The 23898-nt window shown below is 41.9% G+C and overlaps 2 protein-coding genes across 4 annotated transcripts in view; one reads left to right on the top strand and one right to left on the bottom strand.

Moving 5' to 3' along the window:
• Positions 1-2720: 2720 nt before the first annotated feature.
• LOC116352903 (protein NDRG1-like) lies at positions 2721-16900 on the bottom strand. Its single transcript, XM_031820870.1, has 13 exons — positions 16732-16900; positions 15450-15557; positions 15018-15059; positions 13924-14029; positions 13455-13575; positions 12077-12139; positions 10260-10320; positions 9464-9550; positions 8501-8557; positions 7235-7401; positions 6110-6209; positions 5764-5851; positions 2721-4253 (listed from the first exon to the last, which is right to left on the bottom strand). The coding sequence occupies exons 1-13, from the start codon at positions 16741-16743 to the stop codon at positions 4045-4047; spliced, it is 1221 nt and encodes a 406-aa protein (XP_031676730.1). The 5' UTR covers positions 16744-16900; the 3' UTR covers positions 2721-4044.
• A 3210-nt stretch (positions 16901-20110) lies between these two features.
• Positions 20111-23898, top strand: part of LOC116352962 (protein tyrosine phosphatase type IVA 3-like) — a 45270-nt gene continuing 41482 nt past the window's right edge. The window contains exon 1 of one of the 3 annotated variants that reach the window (XM_031820861.1): positions 20111-20307. The gene's annotated coding sequence lies outside the window, so the exon portion shown is untranslated. The remainder of the gene's footprint in view (positions 20308-23898) is intronic. The other 2 variants (XM_031820859.1, XM_031820863.1) reach the window with 2 other exon arrangements.

Here is a 23898-nt window from a genome sequence, read left to right as displayed (position 1 = left end):
TCCTGGTCCCCGTGTTCCAAGACCTGTGGACGTGGCCTGTCCCTGAGGATCTCCAACGCCAACGACCAGTGTGAGTTGATCAAGGAGTCGCGCCTCTGCAACATCCGGCCCTGTGACGTGGACATCACCAAGCACATCAAGGTGAGAACATCTGTCATGGCTTGTGCCCTAAATGGCACCCTATTCCGTATAAAGTGTACTACCCATAGGGCTCTGGTCAAAAGTAGTGCACTCTATAGGGAATAGGTTGGTCCCTGGTCAAAAGTAGTACACTTTATAGACGCACACAATATCTCTCACTTTTGCTTTCAATGAAACCAGCCCCAACTTCATCAACTCATGTATTGTGCATATGAACATGGTTTTAAAGTCAACTGGGTGACATATGTTTTCTCAATACAGTTGAACATCGTTTTGACAGTGTAACGGTATTCTGACTCCATATGTCAACCACTCAAGTGTTGATTCTGACACATGTTGACCTATGAACCCCTCAGCCAGGGAAGAAGTGTCTGAACATTTACAGGGAAGAGCAGAGCCAGAACTTCACAATCTCAGGCTGCAACAGCAAGAAGCCCTACCGTCCAAAATACTGTGGTGTCTGCGTGGCCACAGACGATCGCTGCTGCATCCCTTACAAGTCCAAGACTATCGAGGTGGAGTTCGAGTGTCCCAACGGAGCCACTCTGACATGGCAGGTGATGTGGATCAACGCCTGCTTCTGTAACCTCAGCTGCAGGAACCCCAACGATATCTTCTCTGAGCTGGAGCACTACTACGACCACAATGACGTCATCAACTGACAACTGAGCAGCCTTGTCCGAGCCTGAACGTACGGCCCACAGGGCAGGAGACCATCTCCTGTTTCTGTAGCATGAGGTAGTTTAGTGTACAAGTACAACCCCTGGGTAAGACACTAGTCTGCCTCGGGGCCTTTTACCCAAATACATCTCCTGAATGCTGAATGCCAAGCGTTTTTAGAGTCTTTGGTATGATTCGACTGGGGAGAACTGAGCAGAGGACAGGTTCATTTAGGTTATTATTGACTCCAGCTTTACATTCCTTGGAATAAAGGGATTGATGATTTGTTGCTTAGTTGAATTAGATGTTCAAGTACCAGGCTGGAACAAAGCCTGCACACCCCTAAGGTCACCAGGAGTAGGATTGAAGAACATTGCAGTTGAACCCTGCCCAAACTCTTCATTATAATCTTGATAAAAAATAAAAATAAATAATGCACAGAGTTTATCAATTATTTAACCTCCATTCAATGAAAGGAAAAGGGATGTAGTTGTTTTTCAATTCAATTCATCAGAGAATGAACTCTACAAGGTGTCCAAAGCATTCCACAGGGATGCTGGTCCATGTGGACTCTACAAGGTGTCCAAAGCATTCCACAGGGATGCTGGTCCATGTGGACTCTACAAGGTGTCCAAAGCATTCCACAGGGATGCTGGTCCATGTGGACTCTACAAGGTGTCAAAAGCATTCCACAGGGATGCTGGCCCATGTGAACTCTACAAGGTGTCAAAAGCATTCCACAGGGATGCTGGTCCATGTGGACTCTACAAGGTGTCAAAAGCATTCCACAGGGATGCTGGTCCATGTGGACTCTACAAGGTGTCAAAAGCATTCCACAGGGATGCTGGCCCATGTGGACTCTACAAGGTGTCAAAAGCATTCCACAGGGATGCTGGTCCATGTTGACTCTACAAGGTGTCAAAAGCATTCCACAGGGATGCTGGCCCATTTTGACTCTACAAGGTGTCAAAAGCATTCCACAGGGATGCTGGCCCATGTTGACTCTACAAGGTGTCAAAAGCATTCCACAGGGATGCTGGCCCATGTTGACTCTAAAAGGTGTCCAAAGCATTCCACAGGGATGCTGGCCCATGTTGACTTCAATGCTTCCCACAGTTGTGTCAAATTGGCTGGATGTCCTTTGAGTGGTGGACCATTCTTGATACACACAGGAAACTGTTGAGCGTGAAAAACCCAGCAGCGTTGCAGTTCTTGATACAAACCGGTTCACCTGGCACCTACTACCATACCCCGTTCAAAGGCACTGACATCTTTTGTCACTGTCTGAATGGCACACAGACACAATCCATGTCTCAAGGCTTTAAAATCATTCTTTAACCCGTCTCCTCCCCTTCATCTACACTGATTGAAGTGGATTTAACAAAGTGACATCAGTAAGGGATCATATCTTTCACCTGTATTCACCTGGTCAGTCTGTCATGGAATGTTTTGTACACTCAGTATATTAAAGGAAGTTGATCATGTATTTGTGATGATACCATAGTAGGACACAGGGGTCAAACCTATTGTAATTATGCATCATATTCATATGGGGATAATCTTCTACCAAGTTAGGGCATTAACCACTGGAGTGGTCATCCTGTTGTGTACTCTTCTGTTTCCCTCTTTTTGTGCCATGTCATTAAGCTTACTGTGTATGTACTGTTGTGCTCAACATTTAGTCAAGTATTTTGTAGTTTACTGCAAAGTGTACAGTATATCAGACAAGATTCTCTCACATTTTCTCAGTTTTGCATTGATTTCCATTGACTCTTAGTGAACAATAATAGTGTTTGTCTCAATGTCTGCGTTGTCAAGTCAGTTATTATTTGAGCTCTACGAGGTTAAAAGTGTATCAACTTTTTATTGATTGAAACTTGATTGATCAGCTCAATAAGTGTTGTCATTTATTTCATTGGTCAATACTCTAGTAAACCATGTACCATATCAAATGTCATCATAAACAACAAACAAACTCATCCAGGAAGTCACATTTGATTGGTTCAAATAAATACAAAGTATTAAGATTTGGGTCGTGACAAATCTTTTCAAATAAATTTTGTAAAAATAATTTCTGCATTTTTTTTGCTATTTCTTTAATACAAAGTGGTACTATACATACATTGCATTTCTATATCATTTAAATCGTAATATAATCAGTTTTTCATCATTTGAAAGATTTGACCAAACATTAATACATCTTATCTCAGGGTTATTTAAGCGTCATCCTAGGATCACTGATAGCTACAGTCATTATGTATTACAGACGTCTCATGTTATAAAATAGGGAGTCGTCAGTTTGATCCATCACATATAAAAAGCCAGACAATAGACACAGATGGCTTTAACACCACAACTGTCCATGACATGTTAATGGTGGAAAACCCCCCTGGCATTGTTACATTCTAACATATCAGAGATACTATTTCCACAGAGGAACATCCATACAGATTACATATGACCCAAATGACATACAGTATGACAACCGTTGGGTATAAACTCTTATTACCCACAATGCAGTGAGAACAGAGCATAGGTAGAGGACAGTCTATCATAGCCATATGTTGTGGTTTATTGTCAGCAGCAACACAGGCAGTAGGGTAGACAGGACAGGGGTTATGGGGTTTGTTGTCAGCAGCAACACAGGCAGTAGGGACAGGACAGGGGTTATGGGGTTTGTTGTCAGCAGCAACACAGGCAGTAGGGTAGACAGGACAGGGGTTATGTGGTTTGTTGTCAGCAGCAACACAGGCAGTAGGGTAGACAGGACAGGACAGGGGTTATGAGGTTTGTTGTCAGCAGCAACACAGGCAGTAGGGTAGACAGGACAGGGGTTATGAGGTTTGTTGTCAGCAGCAACACAGGCAGTAGGGTAGACAGGACAGGACAGGGGTTATGAGGTTTGTTGTCAGCAGCAACACAGGCAGTAGGGTAGACAGGACAGGGGTTATGAGGTTTGTTGTCAGCAGCAACACAGGCAGTAGGGTAGACAGGACAGGACAGGGGTTATGAGGTTTGTCAGCAGCAACACAGGCAGTAGACAGGACAGGGGTTATGAGGTATATTGTCAGCAGCAACACAGGCAGTAGGGTAGACAGGACTGGGGTCATGAGGTCAGGGTTTAGGGACACTGGAGTTGTGTCCCAAATGTTCCCTATTTCCCACATAGTCAAAAGTACTGCACTATAAAGGAAATAGGGAGCCATTTAGGAGACAACCTATGACCTTTCAGTGACCAGGGCACTAGCAGACATCCTCAGTCTTGCTGCTGGACACGACAACGGTCTGATCTACGGTGCTGTTGGAGACATTCTCCGTGGACACGTCGGTGTGCTCCCGGGCGGGCTGGTGGTCGTTGGCGTGAGAGCGGCTCCTGCTGCTGTCGCAGGAGGCGATGCTGGAGCCTGAGGCGGTGCGGGACCTCACCAGTCTGGTCATGCTGGCTGAGGACACTAAGAGAAGGAAGGAGAGACAGTTACCATAGCTTGGTATATCTAACATAACATAGCATAACTAGCATAGCATACATATTTTTTTTATGTTTAGGGGGTAGATCAGCTTTAATATTGCAGATAGAGTGTAGCTTCCATCAATGTAATTGTCACGTCCACCCTATTCCCTATATAGTGTATTGCTTTGACCTGAGGGCTCTATTCAATCCGTATCGCGGAAATGCTGTATTACAGCGTGATTGAAATGCAATGCAGAGACGGCATTCACGGTAAAATGCTACACACAGTACGTCGCCTCGACTGGAAATGACTGTTACATTTCTAACGCTTCAGCAACACCGTTTGAATAGACCCCCTAGTCTTAGTGGAGGGGACACCGTTTGAATAGAGCCCCTAGTCTTAGTGGAGGGGACACCGTTTGAATAGAGCCCCTAGTCTTAGTGGAGGGGACACCGTTTGAATAGAGCCCCTAGTCTTAGTGGAGGGGACACCGTTTGAATAGAGCCCCTAGTCTTAGTGGAGGGGACACCGTTTGAATAGAGCCCCTGGTCTCAGTGGAGGGGACACCGTTTGAATAGAGCCCCTAGTCTCAGTGGAGGGGACACCGTTTGAATAGAGCCCCTGGTCTCAGTGGAGGGGACACCGTTTGAATAGAGCCCCTAGTCTTAGCGGAGGGGACACCAATGAGAAGCACTGTCATAGAAAGTGAATAGTCTCTGGGTACACTAGGAGGCTGGTAGCTACATTTTAGTTCTTGTTCTTCAGTTTTCTCTCAGCGCATGACAACGACAGCTTCTGTGAAGTGGAAACGTGTGTTTGGGTGCAGGGATAATGTAGAAACATTGTTTGTTTGGGTGCAGGGATAATGTAGAAACACTGTGTTTGGGTGCAAGGATCATGTAGAAACATTGTGTGTTTGGGTGCAGGGATAGTGGAAACATTGTGTGTTTGGGTGCAAGGATAATGTAGAAACATTGTGTGTTTGGGTGCAGGGATAGTGGAAACATTGTGTGTTTGGGTGCAGGGATAATGTAGAAACATGGTGTGTTTGGGTGCAGGGATAATGTAGAAACATGGTGTGTTTGGGTGCAAGGATAATGTAGAAGCATGGTGTGTTTGGGTGCAAGGATAATGTAGAAACATGGTGTGTTTGGGTGCAAGGATAATGTAGAAACATGGTGTGTTTAGGTGCAGGGATAGTGGAAATGTGTGTTACGATACTTACTGTAACCCACGATACTTACTGTAACCCACGATACTTACTGTAACCCACAATACTTACTGTAACCCACGATACTTACTGTAACCCACGATACTTACTGTAACCCACGATACTTACTGTAACCCACGATACTTACTGTAACCCACAATACTTAGTGTAACCCACGATACTTACTGTAACCCACGATACTTACTGTAACCCACGATACTTACTGTAACCCACGATACTTACTGTAACCCACAATACTTACCGTAACCCACAATACTTACTGTAACCCATGATACTTACTGTAACCCATGCCCTGGATGAAGTACTTGAAGGCCTCTGTCAGTTTGCCAGGCTGACTCACCTGGGGAAGTCCTCCACAGTCAGCCATCTGATTGGACAGAGACAAAAGATCATTGGCCAATCAACCGTCATTTGATCACAACAACCCTTTCTCATTATCCATCACATGTATTGTTCTGGGATGGTCAATGACATTGTGGTTGCGCATCTTTACTGTGAATCTTTACTGTGAATCTTTACTGTGAATCTTTACTGTGAATCTTTACTGTGAATCTTTACTACTTACAAAGTACTTTTGACAGTAATATGAATTGTTACATCTGTCTGAGCCACACATTAAACTCACCTTGAGCAGTGTGGTCTGTGTTGGGTTGAGCTTTGCGTTGCTCTCGACCACAGCCTCGACTGCAGGGGAGCTGTCTCCCACCACCAACAGAGCAGGACACCTGCAGGAGTCAGCAGATTAATTATCTACTTAACTAATAATGCTCATAGTCAATATCATAACTGATACTCATAGTCAATACCATAACTAAAACTCGTAGTCAATATCATACCTAATACTCATAGTCAATATTATAACTAATACTCATAGTCAATATCATAACCAATACTCATAGTCAATATCATAACTAATACTCAGTCAATATCATAACTAATACTCATAGTCAATATCATAACTAATACTCATAGTCAATATCATAACTAATACTCATAGTCAATAGCATAACTAATACTCATAGTCAATATCATAACTAATACTCATAGTCAATATCATAACTAATACTCATAGTCAAGTAATACTCATAGTCAATATCATAACTAATACTCATAGTCAATATCATAACTAATACTCATAGTCAATATCATAACTAATACTCATAGTCAATATCATAACTAATACTCATAGTCAATAGCATAACTAATACTCATAGTCAATATCATAACTAATACTCATAGTCAATATCATAACTAATACTCATAGTCAAGTAATACTCATAGTCAATATCATAACTAATAATCATAGTCAATACCTTAACTAATACTCATAGTCAATATCATAACTAATACTCATAGTCAATATCAAAACTAATACTCAGTCAATAGCATAACTAGTACTCATAGTCAATATCATAACTAATACTCATAGTCAATATCATAACTAATACTCATAGTCAAGTAATACTCATAGTCAATATCATAACTAATACTCATAGTCAATATCATAACTAATACTCATAGTCAATATCATAACTAATACTCATAGTCAAGTAATACTCATAGTCAATATCATACCTAATACTCATAATCAATATCATAACTAATACTCATAGTCAATACCATAACTAATACTCAGTCAATATCATAACTGAAACAATCATGAGTAGCTAGGGCCCTGAGTTTTCCCTGGTCAGGTCATGTGGCCAGGTAGAGTCAGGGTCCTGATGCTGAGTCGGTCCGTGTGACGTACTGCAGAGTTCTGGCGTTAATGTTTCTCCCTGGGACAGGCCTCTCGATCTCCAGGCCCCTGCGGCTCTGGTAGGACTTGAAGAACTGGGCCAGGTTGGACTGGTTGACATCATTGGTGATGTGGTTGCGGTATGTGGCGATCAGATCAGGGTTGTTCTGGATCTCCTCCTGTTGCGCAAAGAACAAATCTCAACGGTAACGCTTTCTATGATGTACATACTTATAATGCCTTATAACATAGTTTATAATGCCTTATAACATAGTTTATAATGCCTTATAACATAGTTTATAATGCCTTATAACATAGTTTATAATGCCTTATAACATAGTTTATAATGCATTATAACATAGTTTATAATGCCTTATAACATAGTTTATAATGCCTTATAACATAGTTTATAATGCATTATAACATAGTTTATAATGCCTTATAACATAGTTTATAATGCATTATAACATAGTTTATAATGCCTTATAACATAGTTTATAATGCCTTATAACATAGTTTATAATGCATTATAACATAGTTTATAATGCCTTATAACATAGTTTATAATGCATTATAACATAGTTTATAATGCCTTATAACATAGTTTATAATGCCTTATAACATAGTTTATAATGCCTTATAATACACATGTAATGTGTTATGACACCGACTATAAACATCCATAACAAAGGGTTGATGTTTCACAACAATTCATAGCTATTTAAATATAAATGTAATTGTATCATTCATAATCATGCATATACTGTAGCTTCCAGAGGGGGACAAGTGTAGCTTCCAGAGGGGGACAAGTGTAGCTTCCAGAGGGGGACAGAAGTCTTATATTGACAGGTTATTGAACGAAGCTACATCTTTAGGATGTTTCAAAACAATATGTTGCTCTTTCCATACGGACTGTCAGTAGTTGTAGTGTAGTAGATGAAACAGAAATAGTCATTAAGGTGTTAGTGCTACTATAGTTCCTGTTTCTATCTAACCCTTACCTTTCCATACAGACTGTCAGTGGTTGTAGTGTAGTAGATGAAATAGTCATTGAGGTGTTAGTGCTACTATAGTTCCTGTTTCTATCTAACCCTTACCTTTCCATACAGACTGTCAGTGGTTGTAGTGTAGTAGATGAAATAGTCATTGAGGTGTTAGTGCTACTATAGTTCCTGTTTCTATCTAACCCTTACCTTTCCATACAGACTGTCAGTGGTTGTAGTGTAGTAGATGAAATAGTCATTAAGGTGTTAGTGCTACTATAGTTCCTGTTTCTACCTTTCCAAACATGTGGTTTAGAACATGATCAGGAAGTGCTTGGATCCAGCCAGTCATCTGAACAGAGAGAGAGTTGGGAGTTTACAGTGGTGTGTGCAGGCTCCTCCAAGCCAGGCTCTGATCTAACACAAAGGACATTAAAGCATATTTATACATAATCCCCTAAGAATTTAACTCTTATCAGAGTAAATCAGCATGTCACCATGAGCTTAGCCTGAATTGTTATGTTAGCCTGAAATACCCACCACAATGTGGACTGTTATGTTAGCCTGAAAGACCCACCACAATGTGGATTGTTATGTTAGCCTGAAAGACCCACCACAATGTGGATTGTTATGTTAGCCTGAAAGACCCACCACAATGTGGATTGTTATGTTAGCCTGAAAGACCCACCACAATGTGGATTGTTATGTTAGCCTGAAAGACCCACCACAATGTGGATTGTTATGTTGGAGGGTCTTAACAATAATACAAAACAAATACAGATATTGCATATTCTTTTATTTACATTTTCAAAAGCACTTAACTTAACTTTGTTAGTTATGCTATGCTATGCTATGTTAGTTATGCTATGTTACTTATGCTATGCTATGTTACTTATGCTATGCTATGTTAGTTATGCTATGTTACTTATGCTATGCTATGTTAGTTATGCTTTGTTACTTATGCTATGCTATGTTAGTTATGTTCATTTTGCCATGTTATGTTATGCTAGTTATGCTATGTTCTGTTAATTATGTTATGTTAATTATGCTGTGGTATGCTTTGCTCTGTTAGTTATGCTGTGCTAGGTTATGTTAGTTATGCTATGTTACTTATGCTATGCTATGCTAGTTATGCTATGCTCTGTTATGTTAGTTATGCTATGTTATGATATGTTAGTTATGCTATGTTATGCTATGTTAATTATGTTATCTTATGTTAGTCATGCTATGCTATGTTAGTTATGTTATGCTATGCTACCTTGTGTGTAAGTGAATCAATCACGCTCTCTGCACGTGCATTGATGTTGATGAGGACAAGTCCCTCAACCTTATCTGGATGGTTCAGCTGTAGACAGGAAGAATAAAGACATGAAGAACATAGCACAACCCATTTGGGACATATTTAGGATTCAGAGAGCAGGAAATGACACAAACACTTATCACAACAACATTAACTTTGTTGTGATATCTACTATGAGCTTCATTGTTTCAGGGGTTCGTCTAACTCAATGATAACCATCACACAGGCTGTGTCTGTACAGTACAGAACAGTGTAGATGTGTACAAACAAAAGACCATTCCAAAAGACACTTTAATAATGCCACTTTAATAATGTTTACATATCTTGCATTACTCATCTCATATGTATATACTGTATTTTATACCATCTATTGCATCTTGCCTATGAGCTCTGTCATTGCTCATCCATGTATTTACATGTACTGTATATATTCTTATTCCATTCCTTTACATAGATTTGTGTGTATTAGGACGTTGTTGTGGAACTGTCAGATTACATGTTAGATATTGCTGCACGGTCGGAACTAGAAGCACAAGCATGTCGCTACGCTCGCAATAACATCTGCTAACCATGTGTATGTGACCAATAAAATTTGATTTGATTTGCTTGGCAATAACAATTATCAAGATTATGTTATATCAGTATCAACACTGTGGTATGTTGAAGGACTTTTACTAGGTTTAAATCCTAGTTGAATTATGGCTGCTCAATTTAACAAAAACAAAAGAGTTCAACGACAACTAAATCCACTCACAGCAAATTTAGCGAGGATGTAGGCACCAGCACCGCTGCCCAGTCCAATGACACTCTTAAACCTGAAAGGAAACAAGAAGAGGTTTGATGGGAGTTTGAAGCTTATAAGAAGAGGATGTAAACCTCTTCGTGAATGTAATTTATATTTAGTTATCCACATAATAAATGTGTTTTTGATCCCGGAGTGTAACACTTGAAAGCATTTATTAAAACAAGTGTTTCTCAATGGTAAAACAAATCAATCATAAGCGAAATCTTGCCTGGTTAAATATACACTACTGTTCAAAAGTTTGGGGTTGCTTAGAAATGTCCTTGTTTTTTAAAGAAAATCACATTTTTTTGTCCATTAAAATAACATCAAATTGATCATAAATACGGTGTAGACATTGTTAATGTTGTAAATGACTATTGTAGCAGGAAACGGACGATTTTTTATGGAATATTTTCATACTGTAAGCGTACAGAGGCCCCATTATCAGCAACCATCACTCCTGTGTTCAAATGGCACGTTGTGTTAGCTAATCCAAGTTTATAATTTTAAAAGGCTAATTGATCATTAGAAAACCCTTTTGCAGTTATCTTAGCACAGCTGAAAACTCTTTTTCTGATTAAAGAAGAAATAAAACTGTCCTTCTTTAGACTAGTTGAGTATCTGGAGCATCAGCGGGTTTAATTACAGGCTCAAAATGGCCAGAAACAAAATCCTTTCTTCTGAAACTCATCAATCTATTCTTGTTCTGAGAAATTAAGGCTATTCCATGCGAGAAATTGTCAAGAAATTGTCAAGAAATTGAAGATCTCGTACAACGTTGTGTACTATTCCCTTCACAGAACAGTGCAAACTGGCCCTAACCAGAATAGAAAGAGTGGGAGGCCCCGGTGCACAACTGAGCAAGAGGACAAGTACATTAGAGTGTCTAGTTTGAGAAACAGACGCCTCACAAGTACTCAGCTGGCAGCTTCATTAAATAGTACCCGCAAAACACCAGTCTCAACGTCAACAGTGAAAAGGCGACTCCGGGACGTACACAGCGTTGTACGAGATCTTCAGTTTCTTGGCAATTTCTCGCATGGAATAGCCTTCATTTATAGCCGTGCTTTTACACCCTCATTGCTTGCTGTTTGGGGTTTTAGGCTGGGTTTCTGTACAGCACTTTGATATATAAGCTGATGTAAGAAGGGCTTTATAAATACATTTTATGATTTCCCAGAACAAAAATAGACTGACGAGTTTCAGAAGAAAGTTCTTTGTTTCTGGCCATTTTGAGCCTGTAAGTGAACCCACAAATGCTGATGCTCCAGATACTCAACTTGTCTAAAGGCGGCCAGTTTTATTGCGTCTTTAATAAGAACAACAGTTTTCAGCTGTGCTAACATAACTGCAAAAGGGTTTTCTAATGATCAATTAGCCTTTTAAAATTATAAACTTGGATTAGCTAACACAATGTGCCATTGGAACACAGGAGTGATGGTTGCTGATAATGGGCCTCTGTTCGCCTATGTAGATAATCCATTAAAAATCTCTGCAGTTTCCAGCTACAATAGTCATTTACAACGTTAACAATGTCTACACTGTATTTCTGATCAATTTGATGTTAATTTAATGGACAAAAAAATGATTTTCTTTCAAAAACAAGGACATTTATAAGTGACCCCAAACCTTTGAACGGTAGTGTAAATATATATATATTTTAAATCATGTTTATGTTGATATTTGTACTGCACTGTTGAGGGAGCTTGCCAGTGCACATTTAGCTGCACCATTTATACCTGCTGTAAACTGTGTATGTGACAAATAAACGTTGATCTGTGATTTACCGAAAGTGCTTGAGGACCTCAGGGAGAGTCTCAGAGAGCTGGTCCATAGAGGGGTAGGTGTACCTGCAGCGGAAGACCAGAACAAAAGTTACCTCAAGTGCTCCTCATCATCACTAACACAAAACAAGTCATGAATGTGTCCCAAATGGCAACCTATTCCCTATATTGTGCACTACTTACAAGTAGTGCACTGTAAAGGGAATAGGGTGCCGTGCTCCTCATCATCACTAACACAAAACAAGTCATGAATGTGTCCCAAATGGCAACCTATTCCCTATATTGTGCACTACTTACAAGTAGTGCACTGTAAAGGGAATAGGGTGCCATTTAGGATGCAGACATAATGTTATTGTGCCAAACTTGACTCTCAAACATGTTGTTGTTGTTGACATGTTTCAAATGAATGTATCATCCATTTGTTATCTGTTGGTGCCTTGTCATTGTCTTGCTACCCTGTGGATATCATCTATTTTCTCACTGGATACTTCTACTACCTCCACATTCAGGTAGAGTGACCTGCAGTAGCCTAGGAGTGACTCGGTCCCCGATGTTGACTGTTTAAGAGTCTTGTGGACCAGGTGCCATGTGACAGTGGAATAGCATGGCAGGCAGCTGCTCTTAGTCCTGATGTCCACTAACACTAACAACAGATGGGACTAGGTCCCATTGTCCACTAACAACAGATGGGACTAGATCCCAGTGTCCACTAACAACAGATGGGACTAAAACCCAGTCTCCACTAACAACAGATGGGACTAAAACCCAGTGTCCACTAACAACAGATGGGACTAGATTCCAGTCTCCACTAACAACAGATGGGACTAGATCCCAGTGTCCACTAACACTAACAACAGATGGGACTAAAACCCAGTCTCCACTAACAACAGATGGGACTAAAACCCAGTGTCCACTAACAACAGATGGGACTAGATTCCAGTCTCCACTAACAACAGATGGGACTAGATCCCAGTGTTCACTAACAACAGATGGGACTACATCCCAGTCTCCACTAACAACAGACGGGACTAAAACCCAGTGTCCACTAACAACAGATGGGACTAGATTCCAGTCTCCACTAACAACAGATGGGATTAGATCCCAGTGTCCACTAAGACTAACAACAGATGGGACTAGTTCCCAGTGTCCACTAAGACTAACAACAGATGGGACTAGATCCCAGTGTCCACTAAGACTAACAACAGATGGGACTAGATCAGATGGGATCTGTGCTATGTGAAATCATTGGATCTGACTAATTTGTTTCTAATCAATTTCATGGTACACTGAGGACTACAACCACCAGAGAATCTTCAACTCAATAACCCGCCTGCGAAGCACAAATTCATGCTGCTAATTGAGGTTGGCACTGGTCACTCACTCTGTGGAGAGAGTGGAGGCACCCTCATGCTGCCCAGGGGCATCAACGTGGCACACGGCAAAGTGCCTCATGATCTCCTGCATGTCCTCGTGGCTGAACAGGGGGTTGAAGCACGACTTGTCTAGACACACAGGAGAATATAAGACAAGTTCAGCAAAGTGCTCCTAAATGTTTGTTTTCTTTCTTGTGCATTGCTGCTTTTGAAATGGACATTGAATTGAATAGAACAACCATATGGGACTGTATACAGATCATGACATGCAAGCCTGAATTAACACATTAAAAAACAAGTCATTTGTTTAAAGTTCTGTTTGTCATCAAAGCGCTGTGCTCTCACTGGTTTAGATGCATATCAATATGGAATGGAACTTATCTCTTTGCTGCCAGATGTGCACAATAACAATAAAGTAATCTTAAGATCAACTGGACTGCCCAGACAGAGGTCTCTCACAACAACCACAACACATACAGTTCAGTCCAATATCATGGAAGGTCATGATGACGGGGCGGCTGCCCTTGGGAACCCCCTTCATGGTGCAGTGGACCTGTCCAAACTGAGTCTCCACGTCATCCTCCTGTCATGGCAAAACAACTGGTTTACACAACTATAACTGTTCCCAACCCTTTTCGGTTACTGTACCACCAACTGAATTTTACTTTGCCCGGAGTACCCTTGATGTACCTTTGTGCATTTTACCAGTAAGCTTTTCAAGAGAAATGCTTGTTGAAGTTATCATGGATTGATCGGTGGTGACCATGTTACCTAGCCTCAGTGCAGTGGGCAGCTGGGAGGAGGTGCTCTTGTTCTCCATGGACTTTACAGTGTCCCAGAACATTTTGGAGTTAGAGCTACAGGATGCACATTTCTGCTTGAAAAAGCTGGCCTTTGCTTTCCTGACTGACAGCGTGTTTTGGTTCCTGACTTCCCTGAACAGTTAAATAGCAGAGTTCCTTTGCCCTTTAGTTCAGAGCCAAACAACCCATGTATTTGTGAAGAACTCTCCTGCGTTTATCCTTGTATTCTGTTATCTGGGCCTCACAGTATCCAACCACACAAACAAGTCAGTAATGGAAACTGAATGGATTATTATAAACAGGAGCATAGACTCTCTAAAACGCAACCTCAAGTCTCTCTCCTTATCCTTGTCCTCTAACCAGGACACCTGCTCCTGTGTCAGCTTCTACCTCACCCAGTACATTCAGAATATAGGGCGGCAGGGTAGCCTAGTGGTTAGTGAGTTGGACTTGTAACTTAAAGGTTGCAAGATCGAATCCCCGAGCTGACAACGTAAAAATCTGTCGTTCTGGCCCTGAACAAGGCAGTTCCTAGGCCGTCATTGAAAATAAGAATTTGTTCTTAACTGACTTGCCTAGTTAAATAGTGGTAAAATAGGTAACCTGCCTCAACACCAAAACCAGCACCTGGATCTCAAGATACACTCCTCTGCACAGGAATAACCTGTGTATCTACATGGTAGTTACATACTGTAGTGAGTAACTGGTACATTGTTACCTTGCAGCTGGTATGATGTAAATACATGGGTTTTAGGTGTTGATACGTACCCTAAAGCCGACCATAAGTCTAGTAACCGCCCCTGTGAGCCCCTGAAGGACAAAACAAAATCGCATTAACCACAGACTACAGCATCATAAATCAACTTGTTGGAGTGAGTTGTTAAACTCTGTTTTATCAAAAATGCCATCAACAGAAAAAGATAGAGAGTCTATCCTAAATGGTAACCTAGAGAGTACAACATTTGACCAGAGCACTGGTCAAAAGTCATGCACTAGAAAGGGAATAGGGTAACATATGAGATATTTGTATAATCTGCAACAGTATGGTTTTAAGTAACCTCAGGGTTCGTCCCAAATGGCACCCTAAATAATTGTTCTGAATGTTTTATTCCTGCCTATGTATTTTGAATGACCTGTGCACCATTTAATCCAAACTGATATCCAGAACTTTCCAGGTGTATAAACAACTAAACGACTCACAGGAAGTGGGTTAACGTTGACCTGCGCCTCATTTTCCTCCAGGTCAACCTCATCCAGCTCCATCAAAGAGGGGATCTGCTGAGAAGCCTGTTGATGTTGATGAGCACCCTGTTGAATGAAAAAGAAAAGTTGCACAAGAAACTGATGGTTGCTTCCCAACTGGCACCCTATTCCCTATATAGTGCACTAGTTTTTACCAGGACCAAATGGTCTCTATTCCCTATGTAGTGCACTACTTTTGACCAGGGCCAAATGGTCTCTATTACCTATGTAGTGCACTACTTTTGACCAGGAGCCAAGCGGTCTCTGGTCAAAAGTAGTGCACTACATGGGTAATAGGGTGCAGTTTGGGAGAAATCCTAATTCAAACAACCAACATATAAATAAATAAAAACATCAATATGACATTTTAAATCGATAGCAAAGCTATTGGATGTGTTATACAGTGGGGATTTAGGTATTACATTAGCTGCATTGTTCTGAAACGCTTCTGTAGGCTTATTTGCCATGGTCAACAAACGGAAACATCAAGCAGCATATGTACAGGTAACATTTGCCATGGTGCTGCGGACCATATGTGTCATTATATCAGTGAACAGATTACAGCAAATGTATTTATTTACACTGGGTTTCTTTTATGAATTAGCTAAAAGGGTAGCCTACTACACGTCCTGAAGTTTGTCAGCCTTTGCGCACGTGTGAGCGCGCAAAGGATTTCCAGCGCACGAGAGACCTCCTGCTAGTGATGGGCATTCCGAGTCTTTTCAGTGAGCTGGCTCATTTGTCTCGGTTCACGTAAAAGAGCCGGTTCATTTATCTCTCAAACAGCTCTTCGTTCAAAATGCTTCAAAATCGACCGAGAACCATGAAAAAGGTGCGAATATCCAATGTAAAGCCCAAAAGGTAGGTTACCATTATGTCAGATCGTGAAATGTGCGTTCAAGTACATTTTTACCTGGCCAAATTATTAGATGGCCTATAAAAAAAATAACCAGATTGACGCGCTCTCCTGAATATTTATTGTTTTTGCAGTGAAGATTCACCGTCTTTAGATAATTCGTTTGTAACTTAATAATTCGTTTGTCTGCAGAAAAAGTTGCTTTGAGCTCAAAAAGCATTATGCAAATCAGGGAGCCAAAATAACGGCTCTTTCCAATAAGATCCGTTCAAAAAGAGCCGTTCGCGAAGGACCCATCATCACTACTTCCTGCCAGTACCACATCATCTCAAAATCACATAAGTACGCATACCCGTACTTTATACCTCAGTGACACATACCCACCTTCCTAGACATGACGCTCAGTCGATGGTGGTACAGATGTGTTGATTGAAAATCGAAAAGGCACCAAGATTCTTAACTTCCTCAATTGTTTCCTTGGCAACTCTGACTATGACGTTTAGCCTAATAAACACATTTCATTCAGATGTCACAAAGAGTTTGGAATATCTGGTTGTCATAACGGTCATCATGGTCTGCCAGTTCAAATGAAAGGCAAATCCCTAGACAATTACCCTCGGTTATTTATAGCAAGCCTCATCATGATGACCTCGTGTTTTTAATCATATGACTGGTTTCTAGTTTGGATTTTATAGCCTGCCCAATAGTGTATTTTACTTCAAATATGCGGTGCTCAATGCAAGAAAAAACAACTCAAAATATAAGTGCATAGCCTACAGTAGGCTATATTTGAATACTGTTCAGATTAATACAACTATAGGGGGGTTATGATAAGCCTATGTGTGCTAAGCCTCTCCATGGGTATCACTCTAACCCAGATTTACAGGTTGAACACAACATGTGAGAGGGTTACATCACAACAATCACAATTTACTCCTCACCGTTTTAATCATTCACATGTCATAAACTCCTCACCACAAACTGTTCATGTCCTGGGGCAGCGAGACAAATGGCCCCCTATTGTCTACACAGTGATGGGCCCTGATCAAATGTCCAAGCACTATCAAGGGAACACACAAAAGGGTTCTTTGGTTGTCTCTGTGGAAAGGGTCCTACAGTCCATGGAACCCAAAAGAGTTTTACCTGGAACCAAAAAGGGGTCTTCAAAGGGTTCTATGGGGACAGTCGAAGAACCCTTTTAGGTTCTAGATAGTTCCTTTTTTTTGAGTGAGTTGTTAAACTCTGTTTTATCAAAAATGCCATCAACAGAAAAAGATAGAGAGTCTATCCTAAATGGTAACCTAGAGAGGACAACATTTGACCAGAGCACTATTGGCCCCGGTCAAAAGTCATGCACTAGAAATGGAATAGGGTAACATATGAGATATTTGTATAATCTGCAACAGTATGGTTTTAATAAACTTCAAGCTTTGTCCCAAATGGCACCCTAAATAATTGTTCTGAATGTTTTATTCCTGCTTATGTAGGAATAAAACAGTCGAAGAACCCTTTTAGGTTCTAGATAGTTCCTTTTTTTCTTAAGAGTGTAGGGTGCCATTTGGGACACAGGCGTATATCCTGTTGGTTCAGTAATCGGGGGGGGTCGCTGCCGATGCCTGGCATGCCAAAAAGCCCATAAATCTTTTGCAGCAGGTGCAGCAGGGGATCTGTTTCAGTCAGTCAATGCCAAAGACTAGAGAGAATATATATCCCAAATGGCACCCTATTCCCTGTATAGGACCTGGTCAAAAGAAGTACACTATAATGGGAATAGGTTGCAATTTAGGATGTAAGTCTAGAGCAGGCATGGGCAGATATCATATTAAAAACCGCAAATAAAAACCCTACTGCATAATGTGTAGAATTGCAAAAAAATTGCTGTGAAACTGCAAAAAATGTCTCTCCTCAAATCAAATCAAATGTTATTTGTCACATGCTTTGTAAATAACAGGTGTAAACTAACAGTGAAACACTTACTTACTTCCTCCCCATGGCTAAATGAGTAGAATTACATGAAATGGGTTAGCACATTTCAAAATCTACTTTCTGCGCTCCAAGGAAAATGTGTAGAATTGAAATTAACTCTAAAACGTACCTTTTTTCTCTTTGCTGTCAAGAGGGCAACCCTAAAATGTGGGCGCCAAAAAAGGCTGAGGCCTTTGACTGCATGTGTGGGTATGGATGTGGGAATGCAAACCCGCGTGTGCCACTGCGGACCCTCATCCCTGGTCTAGAGCAGAGCCCATAGGGAACACAGGGGCACGGGCCCTATCCTGTTTTTTAAAATGACATTTTGTTGTTGTTGTCGTTTCTCTGTAACATTACTAGACACCTAAGCAATTTTATGAAGTTGGCTTTAGCTAGCTTTGAAAGATTCCCAATCTCCTAACTTCTTAACTAGCTACCAAGAATCCATTTCAGGTTATCCATTAAGTTAGAGTATCTTAGCTGGTGTGCTTGTTGGAAAGGTTGGTACCAAAGCATGCAATAACTAAATATACTGAAAAAGACTCACATTCCTTTCAATCTCTTACCCAGATTTGAGCAGAGATGCAGAGTAGCATATTTTGTTTCTTGAAAAAAAAAAAACACCAGTCAGGAGGATTTGACATAGAATTAAGCATAATGATTATGTCTCTTGATTGCAGAAAAAAAAGCTGTTTCAGGTGCTCTCCAATTTACGGTCAGGGGCCTAGAACCCCCTCCAGCCATCCTCATATACTTTACATCACCTCAGATCTTTGGAGTGCATGACACCCCTGGTCTAGAGTCTAGGCCATGGTAATCGCTTCAGAACAGAGTCTGCCACTGCCTGCTGGAATGACACAGCTGTCAAGCATTCTTATTTCTTACCACGGCTTACACCTATGGCTACATCCTAAATTGCACCCTGTTTAATATATAGTGCACTAATTTTGACCAGGACCCATACAAAAGTAGGGCACTATATACTGTAGGATTTTTTAAAAAGTGTTTTATTTAACTAGGCAAGTCAGTTAAAGAACAAATTCTTATTTACAATGACGGCCTACCCCAGACAACACTGGGCCAATTGTGCACCGTCCTATGGGACTCTCAATCACAGCTGGATGTGATACAGCCTGGATTCAAACCAGGGACTGTAGTGACACCTCGTGCAATGATATGCAGGGCCTTAGATCGCTGCGCCACTCAGGAGCCCGAGGAATAGGATCATATTCCCTATTTAGTGCACAAATGTTGACCAGGGCCCATACATGGCACACCCTATTCCCAATGGGCCCCACCCTATTCCCCTCTCCCATCACAGGCCTTCCTTGTCCTATTTATCAGATAGACAAAGCTATTGCAGATTACTGTCGGATTATTAATATCTTTCTGAGCATTAAATTACACTGCATTCTGTGTCAGAGCCTGCTTTTATACTTTATTACATACAGTCACACATGTTTGACTGTGGTCAAGAGGCTTGGATCTATCGTTTGATTGGTCTGTCTGTCTGTCGTACCAGAATACTAGTACTCGGTGTAACATCACCACCAAGTAGCTGTTGTGTACACTTTAATCGTACGCTAGATGGCGTACCAGAGCAACCTAAAATATATACGTTTAGAGCATTGTAGACGTATCATTATGCTATGCAGCTGGGTATTGGACAACAAATAATGGGGTTAGGTAGAAAATATTTTTGAAAACGTCTGGACAGATGACATTTAGAATCTGACATAAGTGTGTTCCCGCCAGCTGTTTAAATGGTTCTGAGACCCGCCCCTATTCTCACAGAACGATTGTGACGCGAGGTCCCCATGGAGACAGAGGAGGGAGAAATGTCATTGTCGTTTTAAAATCACATGGACCGAGTTTTGATCGCTCCGTCTGTGTGCAATGAAATAGCTACAAACAATGTGAAATTGCTCATAAAAGTATCCAAGAGCTGCTGCCGACCAAGCATTTTAAGATACCATCGGTAGCTTGGAAACGGTAAGCCTTTATCAAATGAAATATGAATTTGCATGCAAGATCTAGTCTAACGTTACGGATGTAGCTATCTAACGTTAGCTAGCTTAGTGCTAGTTAGCTTGCCCATAACAACAGTAGCGGTCTGTTTATGATGGTCATTATGGTCATTGTAACTAGCTACCATGCAAACTGTAAACTTGCGTTGTGCGCTAACTAACCAACCATGTGAAGATTCTTGAAACAGGCTTAGTGTTTTGATGGCAACAGGTTAGCATTTTTAAGGTGGTGCGCAGTCCTTGTGCTTCTTCCTTGAATCAAACCATTTTAGAAGCTTTCTTGCTATTGAGGTTGGCTATACAAATACTGTTACACACGAACATCTTATTTCTACCGCAATTCCTCGGGAAAAAAACGATTCGTTTTTCTTGAAAATGCCCGGCTCGCCGAGATGCAAATAAATTCTTGCTCCAGTCCTTTGTTTACTTTAGTTGATGATGGCACACTAACGTTATGCCCATTTCTATGCAACTTTATGGAGGAACTCTCTCTAAAACCTCGAGTCCAGCTTTTATACACTGCGGGCTATGGGCGCTGCTCCCAGTTTTATTTCAGATCAAGATACTGATGAAATTTAACAGCACCAGACAAGATTATATTTATGCATATAGACAATTGAACATAGTGCTGCTGTTTTCTCATTCTCAAAATGTCCAAAGCTGATTTGTAGATTTACTATTGATATTTTAAAAGCAGTTATACAACCATGTACAGCAGCTAAATCCCTTTCACTTCACGAAATGTTCTTTATCCAATTAGTGAAATAAATCCTGATTTGGGGCGCAGTGGTCTAAGGCACTGCATCTCAGTGCAAGAGGCGACACTACAGGCCCTGGTTCGAATCCAGGCTGTATCACATTTGGCCATGATTGGGAGTCCCATAGGGCGGCGCACAATTGGCCCAGCGTCGTCCGGGTTTGGCCAGGGAAGGCCGTCATTGTAAATAAGAATTAGTTCTTAACTGACTTGCCTAGTTAAATACAGGTATCCTTTAAAACGATCATTTTAATATCATAGATGATCAGTCCTTGCGTCCATAGCTCTGGCTATGAGTTTGAGAGTAGTAAAAAAATATCTGTCCCATCCCTTTGCTTTGTTGTGAAACAGTGACGGGGAGGACGCTTTGTTATTGTTTCAACTGCTGATTGCGGCTTTAAGAACCGTTTGGCCTTTTGCAAGTAACACAGTTCCACATGGATAAATCTGTCTGGGAAAAAGTTATTGTGCTGTATTTCAAAATACCCCTGTATACGTTTACTACACCGGCTGCCAGTGGTTATGGAAAGTGGGTCTGATTGGAATAGCGTAGTGTCGGCTAGCAGGTAGCTCTAGATTTTTCTGTTAAAGTACTCTGCCCTGTTGTCACAGGTGTGAACAGGTGTGTGTGTGAAGCAGCAACCTGGTGAGAGGGTGGGCATCTCATCTGCCCTGTTGATTACTTCTACTGTCTTTCCCACATGAAGTCGCTCCGTCACAGACTTTCACATAGCATTCTCTCTCTGTTTTACTGAGGCTGTGGTACTATTGTCCAGACTGACTTCATTACAGGCTACTGCTGTGGTTTGTGGTCCCGGTGGGTCTCCAATATGTTTCTTCTGTCATATAGGCCTAACAGCAGGAAGCGCTGAGGCCTGGGAACAACTCTCCTCTTCTTTCTTGGTTTTGTGTGTTCCTTCCTAAAGGAAGTCATGCTTAGGACAGGCTCAAACTCAAGGCTCTATTGTGGCCACATTTTATTTGTGAGCCACTGACATAATGGGCATATTTCTCCTTGGAGTGTATCCCAAATGGCATGCTTTTCCCGGTGGGTCTTGGTCCAAAGTAGTGCACTATATAGAGTATCCCTATAGTGTGCCATTTGGGATTCAACCCCATGTCTAATTGTAAAGAACCTGTCCCTCTAGTGCTGAGGTTGATGACGGCAGTAATTTTTGATATAGGTCCTGAGTAGAGGCTAGGTCACAGTGGAAACTCCTTATGCATTAAGTCCTGTTCTAGTCACCCTGCTGCTCTGCCCACTGACCTGGCTCAACCTCATTGTTTCCCCCCTTACTGTGACACCGGCTTTTCTCTGCTGGTTGTAAACCAGGAAGGTGTGAGGAGGGAGACCCACCCCAGTTTGTCACACACTGGCCGGCATCCCAAATGATACCTTATTCCCGACTTCTGACCAGGGCTCTATTGGGGCACCACATAGGGAATTAGGTGCTGTTTTGAGATGTAGCCACAGCCTACCTAATCAGCCGCTGGCTCAGGAAGGGGGAGGGAAGGGCGGAGCCCCCGCTCCCCCACCGCTGACTCAGGAAGGGCCAGGAGAGGGAAGGGTGGAGCCCACGCCCACCACCGCTGGGCAGGGGTGTCCTAACAGTTGAATGTGTCAGTCCTCACTCATGGCATCGGCAACCATTGACGTAAATGGCTGCCATGGGGCAAGGGGTGGCTTCCTCCGCTTCAGTAATCCTGATACGCCCCTTTTATTGGGAAAATATGAGGCCCTGGAAAATGCATCAAGGAGGACTGGTGGGTGGTGGATGTGCTGGCACACACTCTGTGTGGAACTTGTTGGGGGGCACAAGCAAACAGTTTCCCTGATGCTGGAAACAGAGCTACAATTCAATCTATGAAGAAATGATTAGCTATAAAAGCATGGAAACCTCGCAAATGATCTCGCTTTCCCTTGCAAATGATATCCCTGTACGCACTTGATTTCTAAGTTGGATTATTCCGTTGTGTTAGACCCTTTTATGTTTTTATGCTGTGAAAGCAGTTGCGTGTGGCTGAGTCAAGTGATCCCAACTCATGAGGAGGCCTCTTCTGGGAATCCAGCTTTGTTCTCAAAGCCCCCTGGGATCAGTCACTCTTGACAGTAGTGAGGGAACCTGTTACTCTGTGGCTGGTAATACCCCCCCAGGTCACTCTTGACAGTAGTGAGGGAACCTGTTACTCTGTGGCTGGGGGGGCCAGGTCACTCTTGACAGTAGTGAGGGAACCTGTTACTCTGTGGCTGGTAATACCCCCCCAGGTCACTCTTGACAGTAGTGAGGGAACCTGTTACTCTGTGGCTGGGGGGGCCAGGTCACTCTTGACAGTAGTGAGGGAACCTGTTACTCTGTGGCTGGTAATACCCCCCCAGGTCACTCTTGACAGTAGTGAGGGAACCTGTTACTCTGTGGCTGGGGGGGCCAGGTCACTCTTGACAGTAGTGAGGGAACCTGTTACTCTGTGGCTGGTAATACCCCCCCAGGTCACTCTTGACAGTAGTGAGAGAACCTGTTACTTTGTGGCTGGCTGGTAATACCCCCCCAGATCACTCTTGACAGTAGTGAGGGAACCTGTTACTCTGTGGCTGGCTGGTAATACCGCCCCAAGTTCATAGCAGAACCAGCCATGTTGCCCAGAGCCAAGTTTCACAGCTACAGCTCAAATGGCACCCTATTACCTATTTAGTGCACTACCTTTGACCAGGACTAGGGCCCATAGGTCTTGGTCAAAGTAGTGCACTATATAGGGAATAGGGTGCCATTTGTTAATTGGCCCTCCATCTGACTTTCCTCT

Source organism: Oncorhynchus kisutch, unplaced genomic scaffold, assembly GCF_002021735.2.
Source record: "Oncorhynchus kisutch isolate 150728-3 unplaced genomic scaffold, Okis_V2 scaffold3711, whole genome shotgun sequence".
Lineage (NCBI taxonomy): Eukaryota > Metazoa > Chordata > Actinopteri > Salmoniformes > Salmonidae > Oncorhynchus > Oncorhynchus kisutch.
This window is presented reverse-complemented; position numbering and strand designations above follow the sequence as displayed.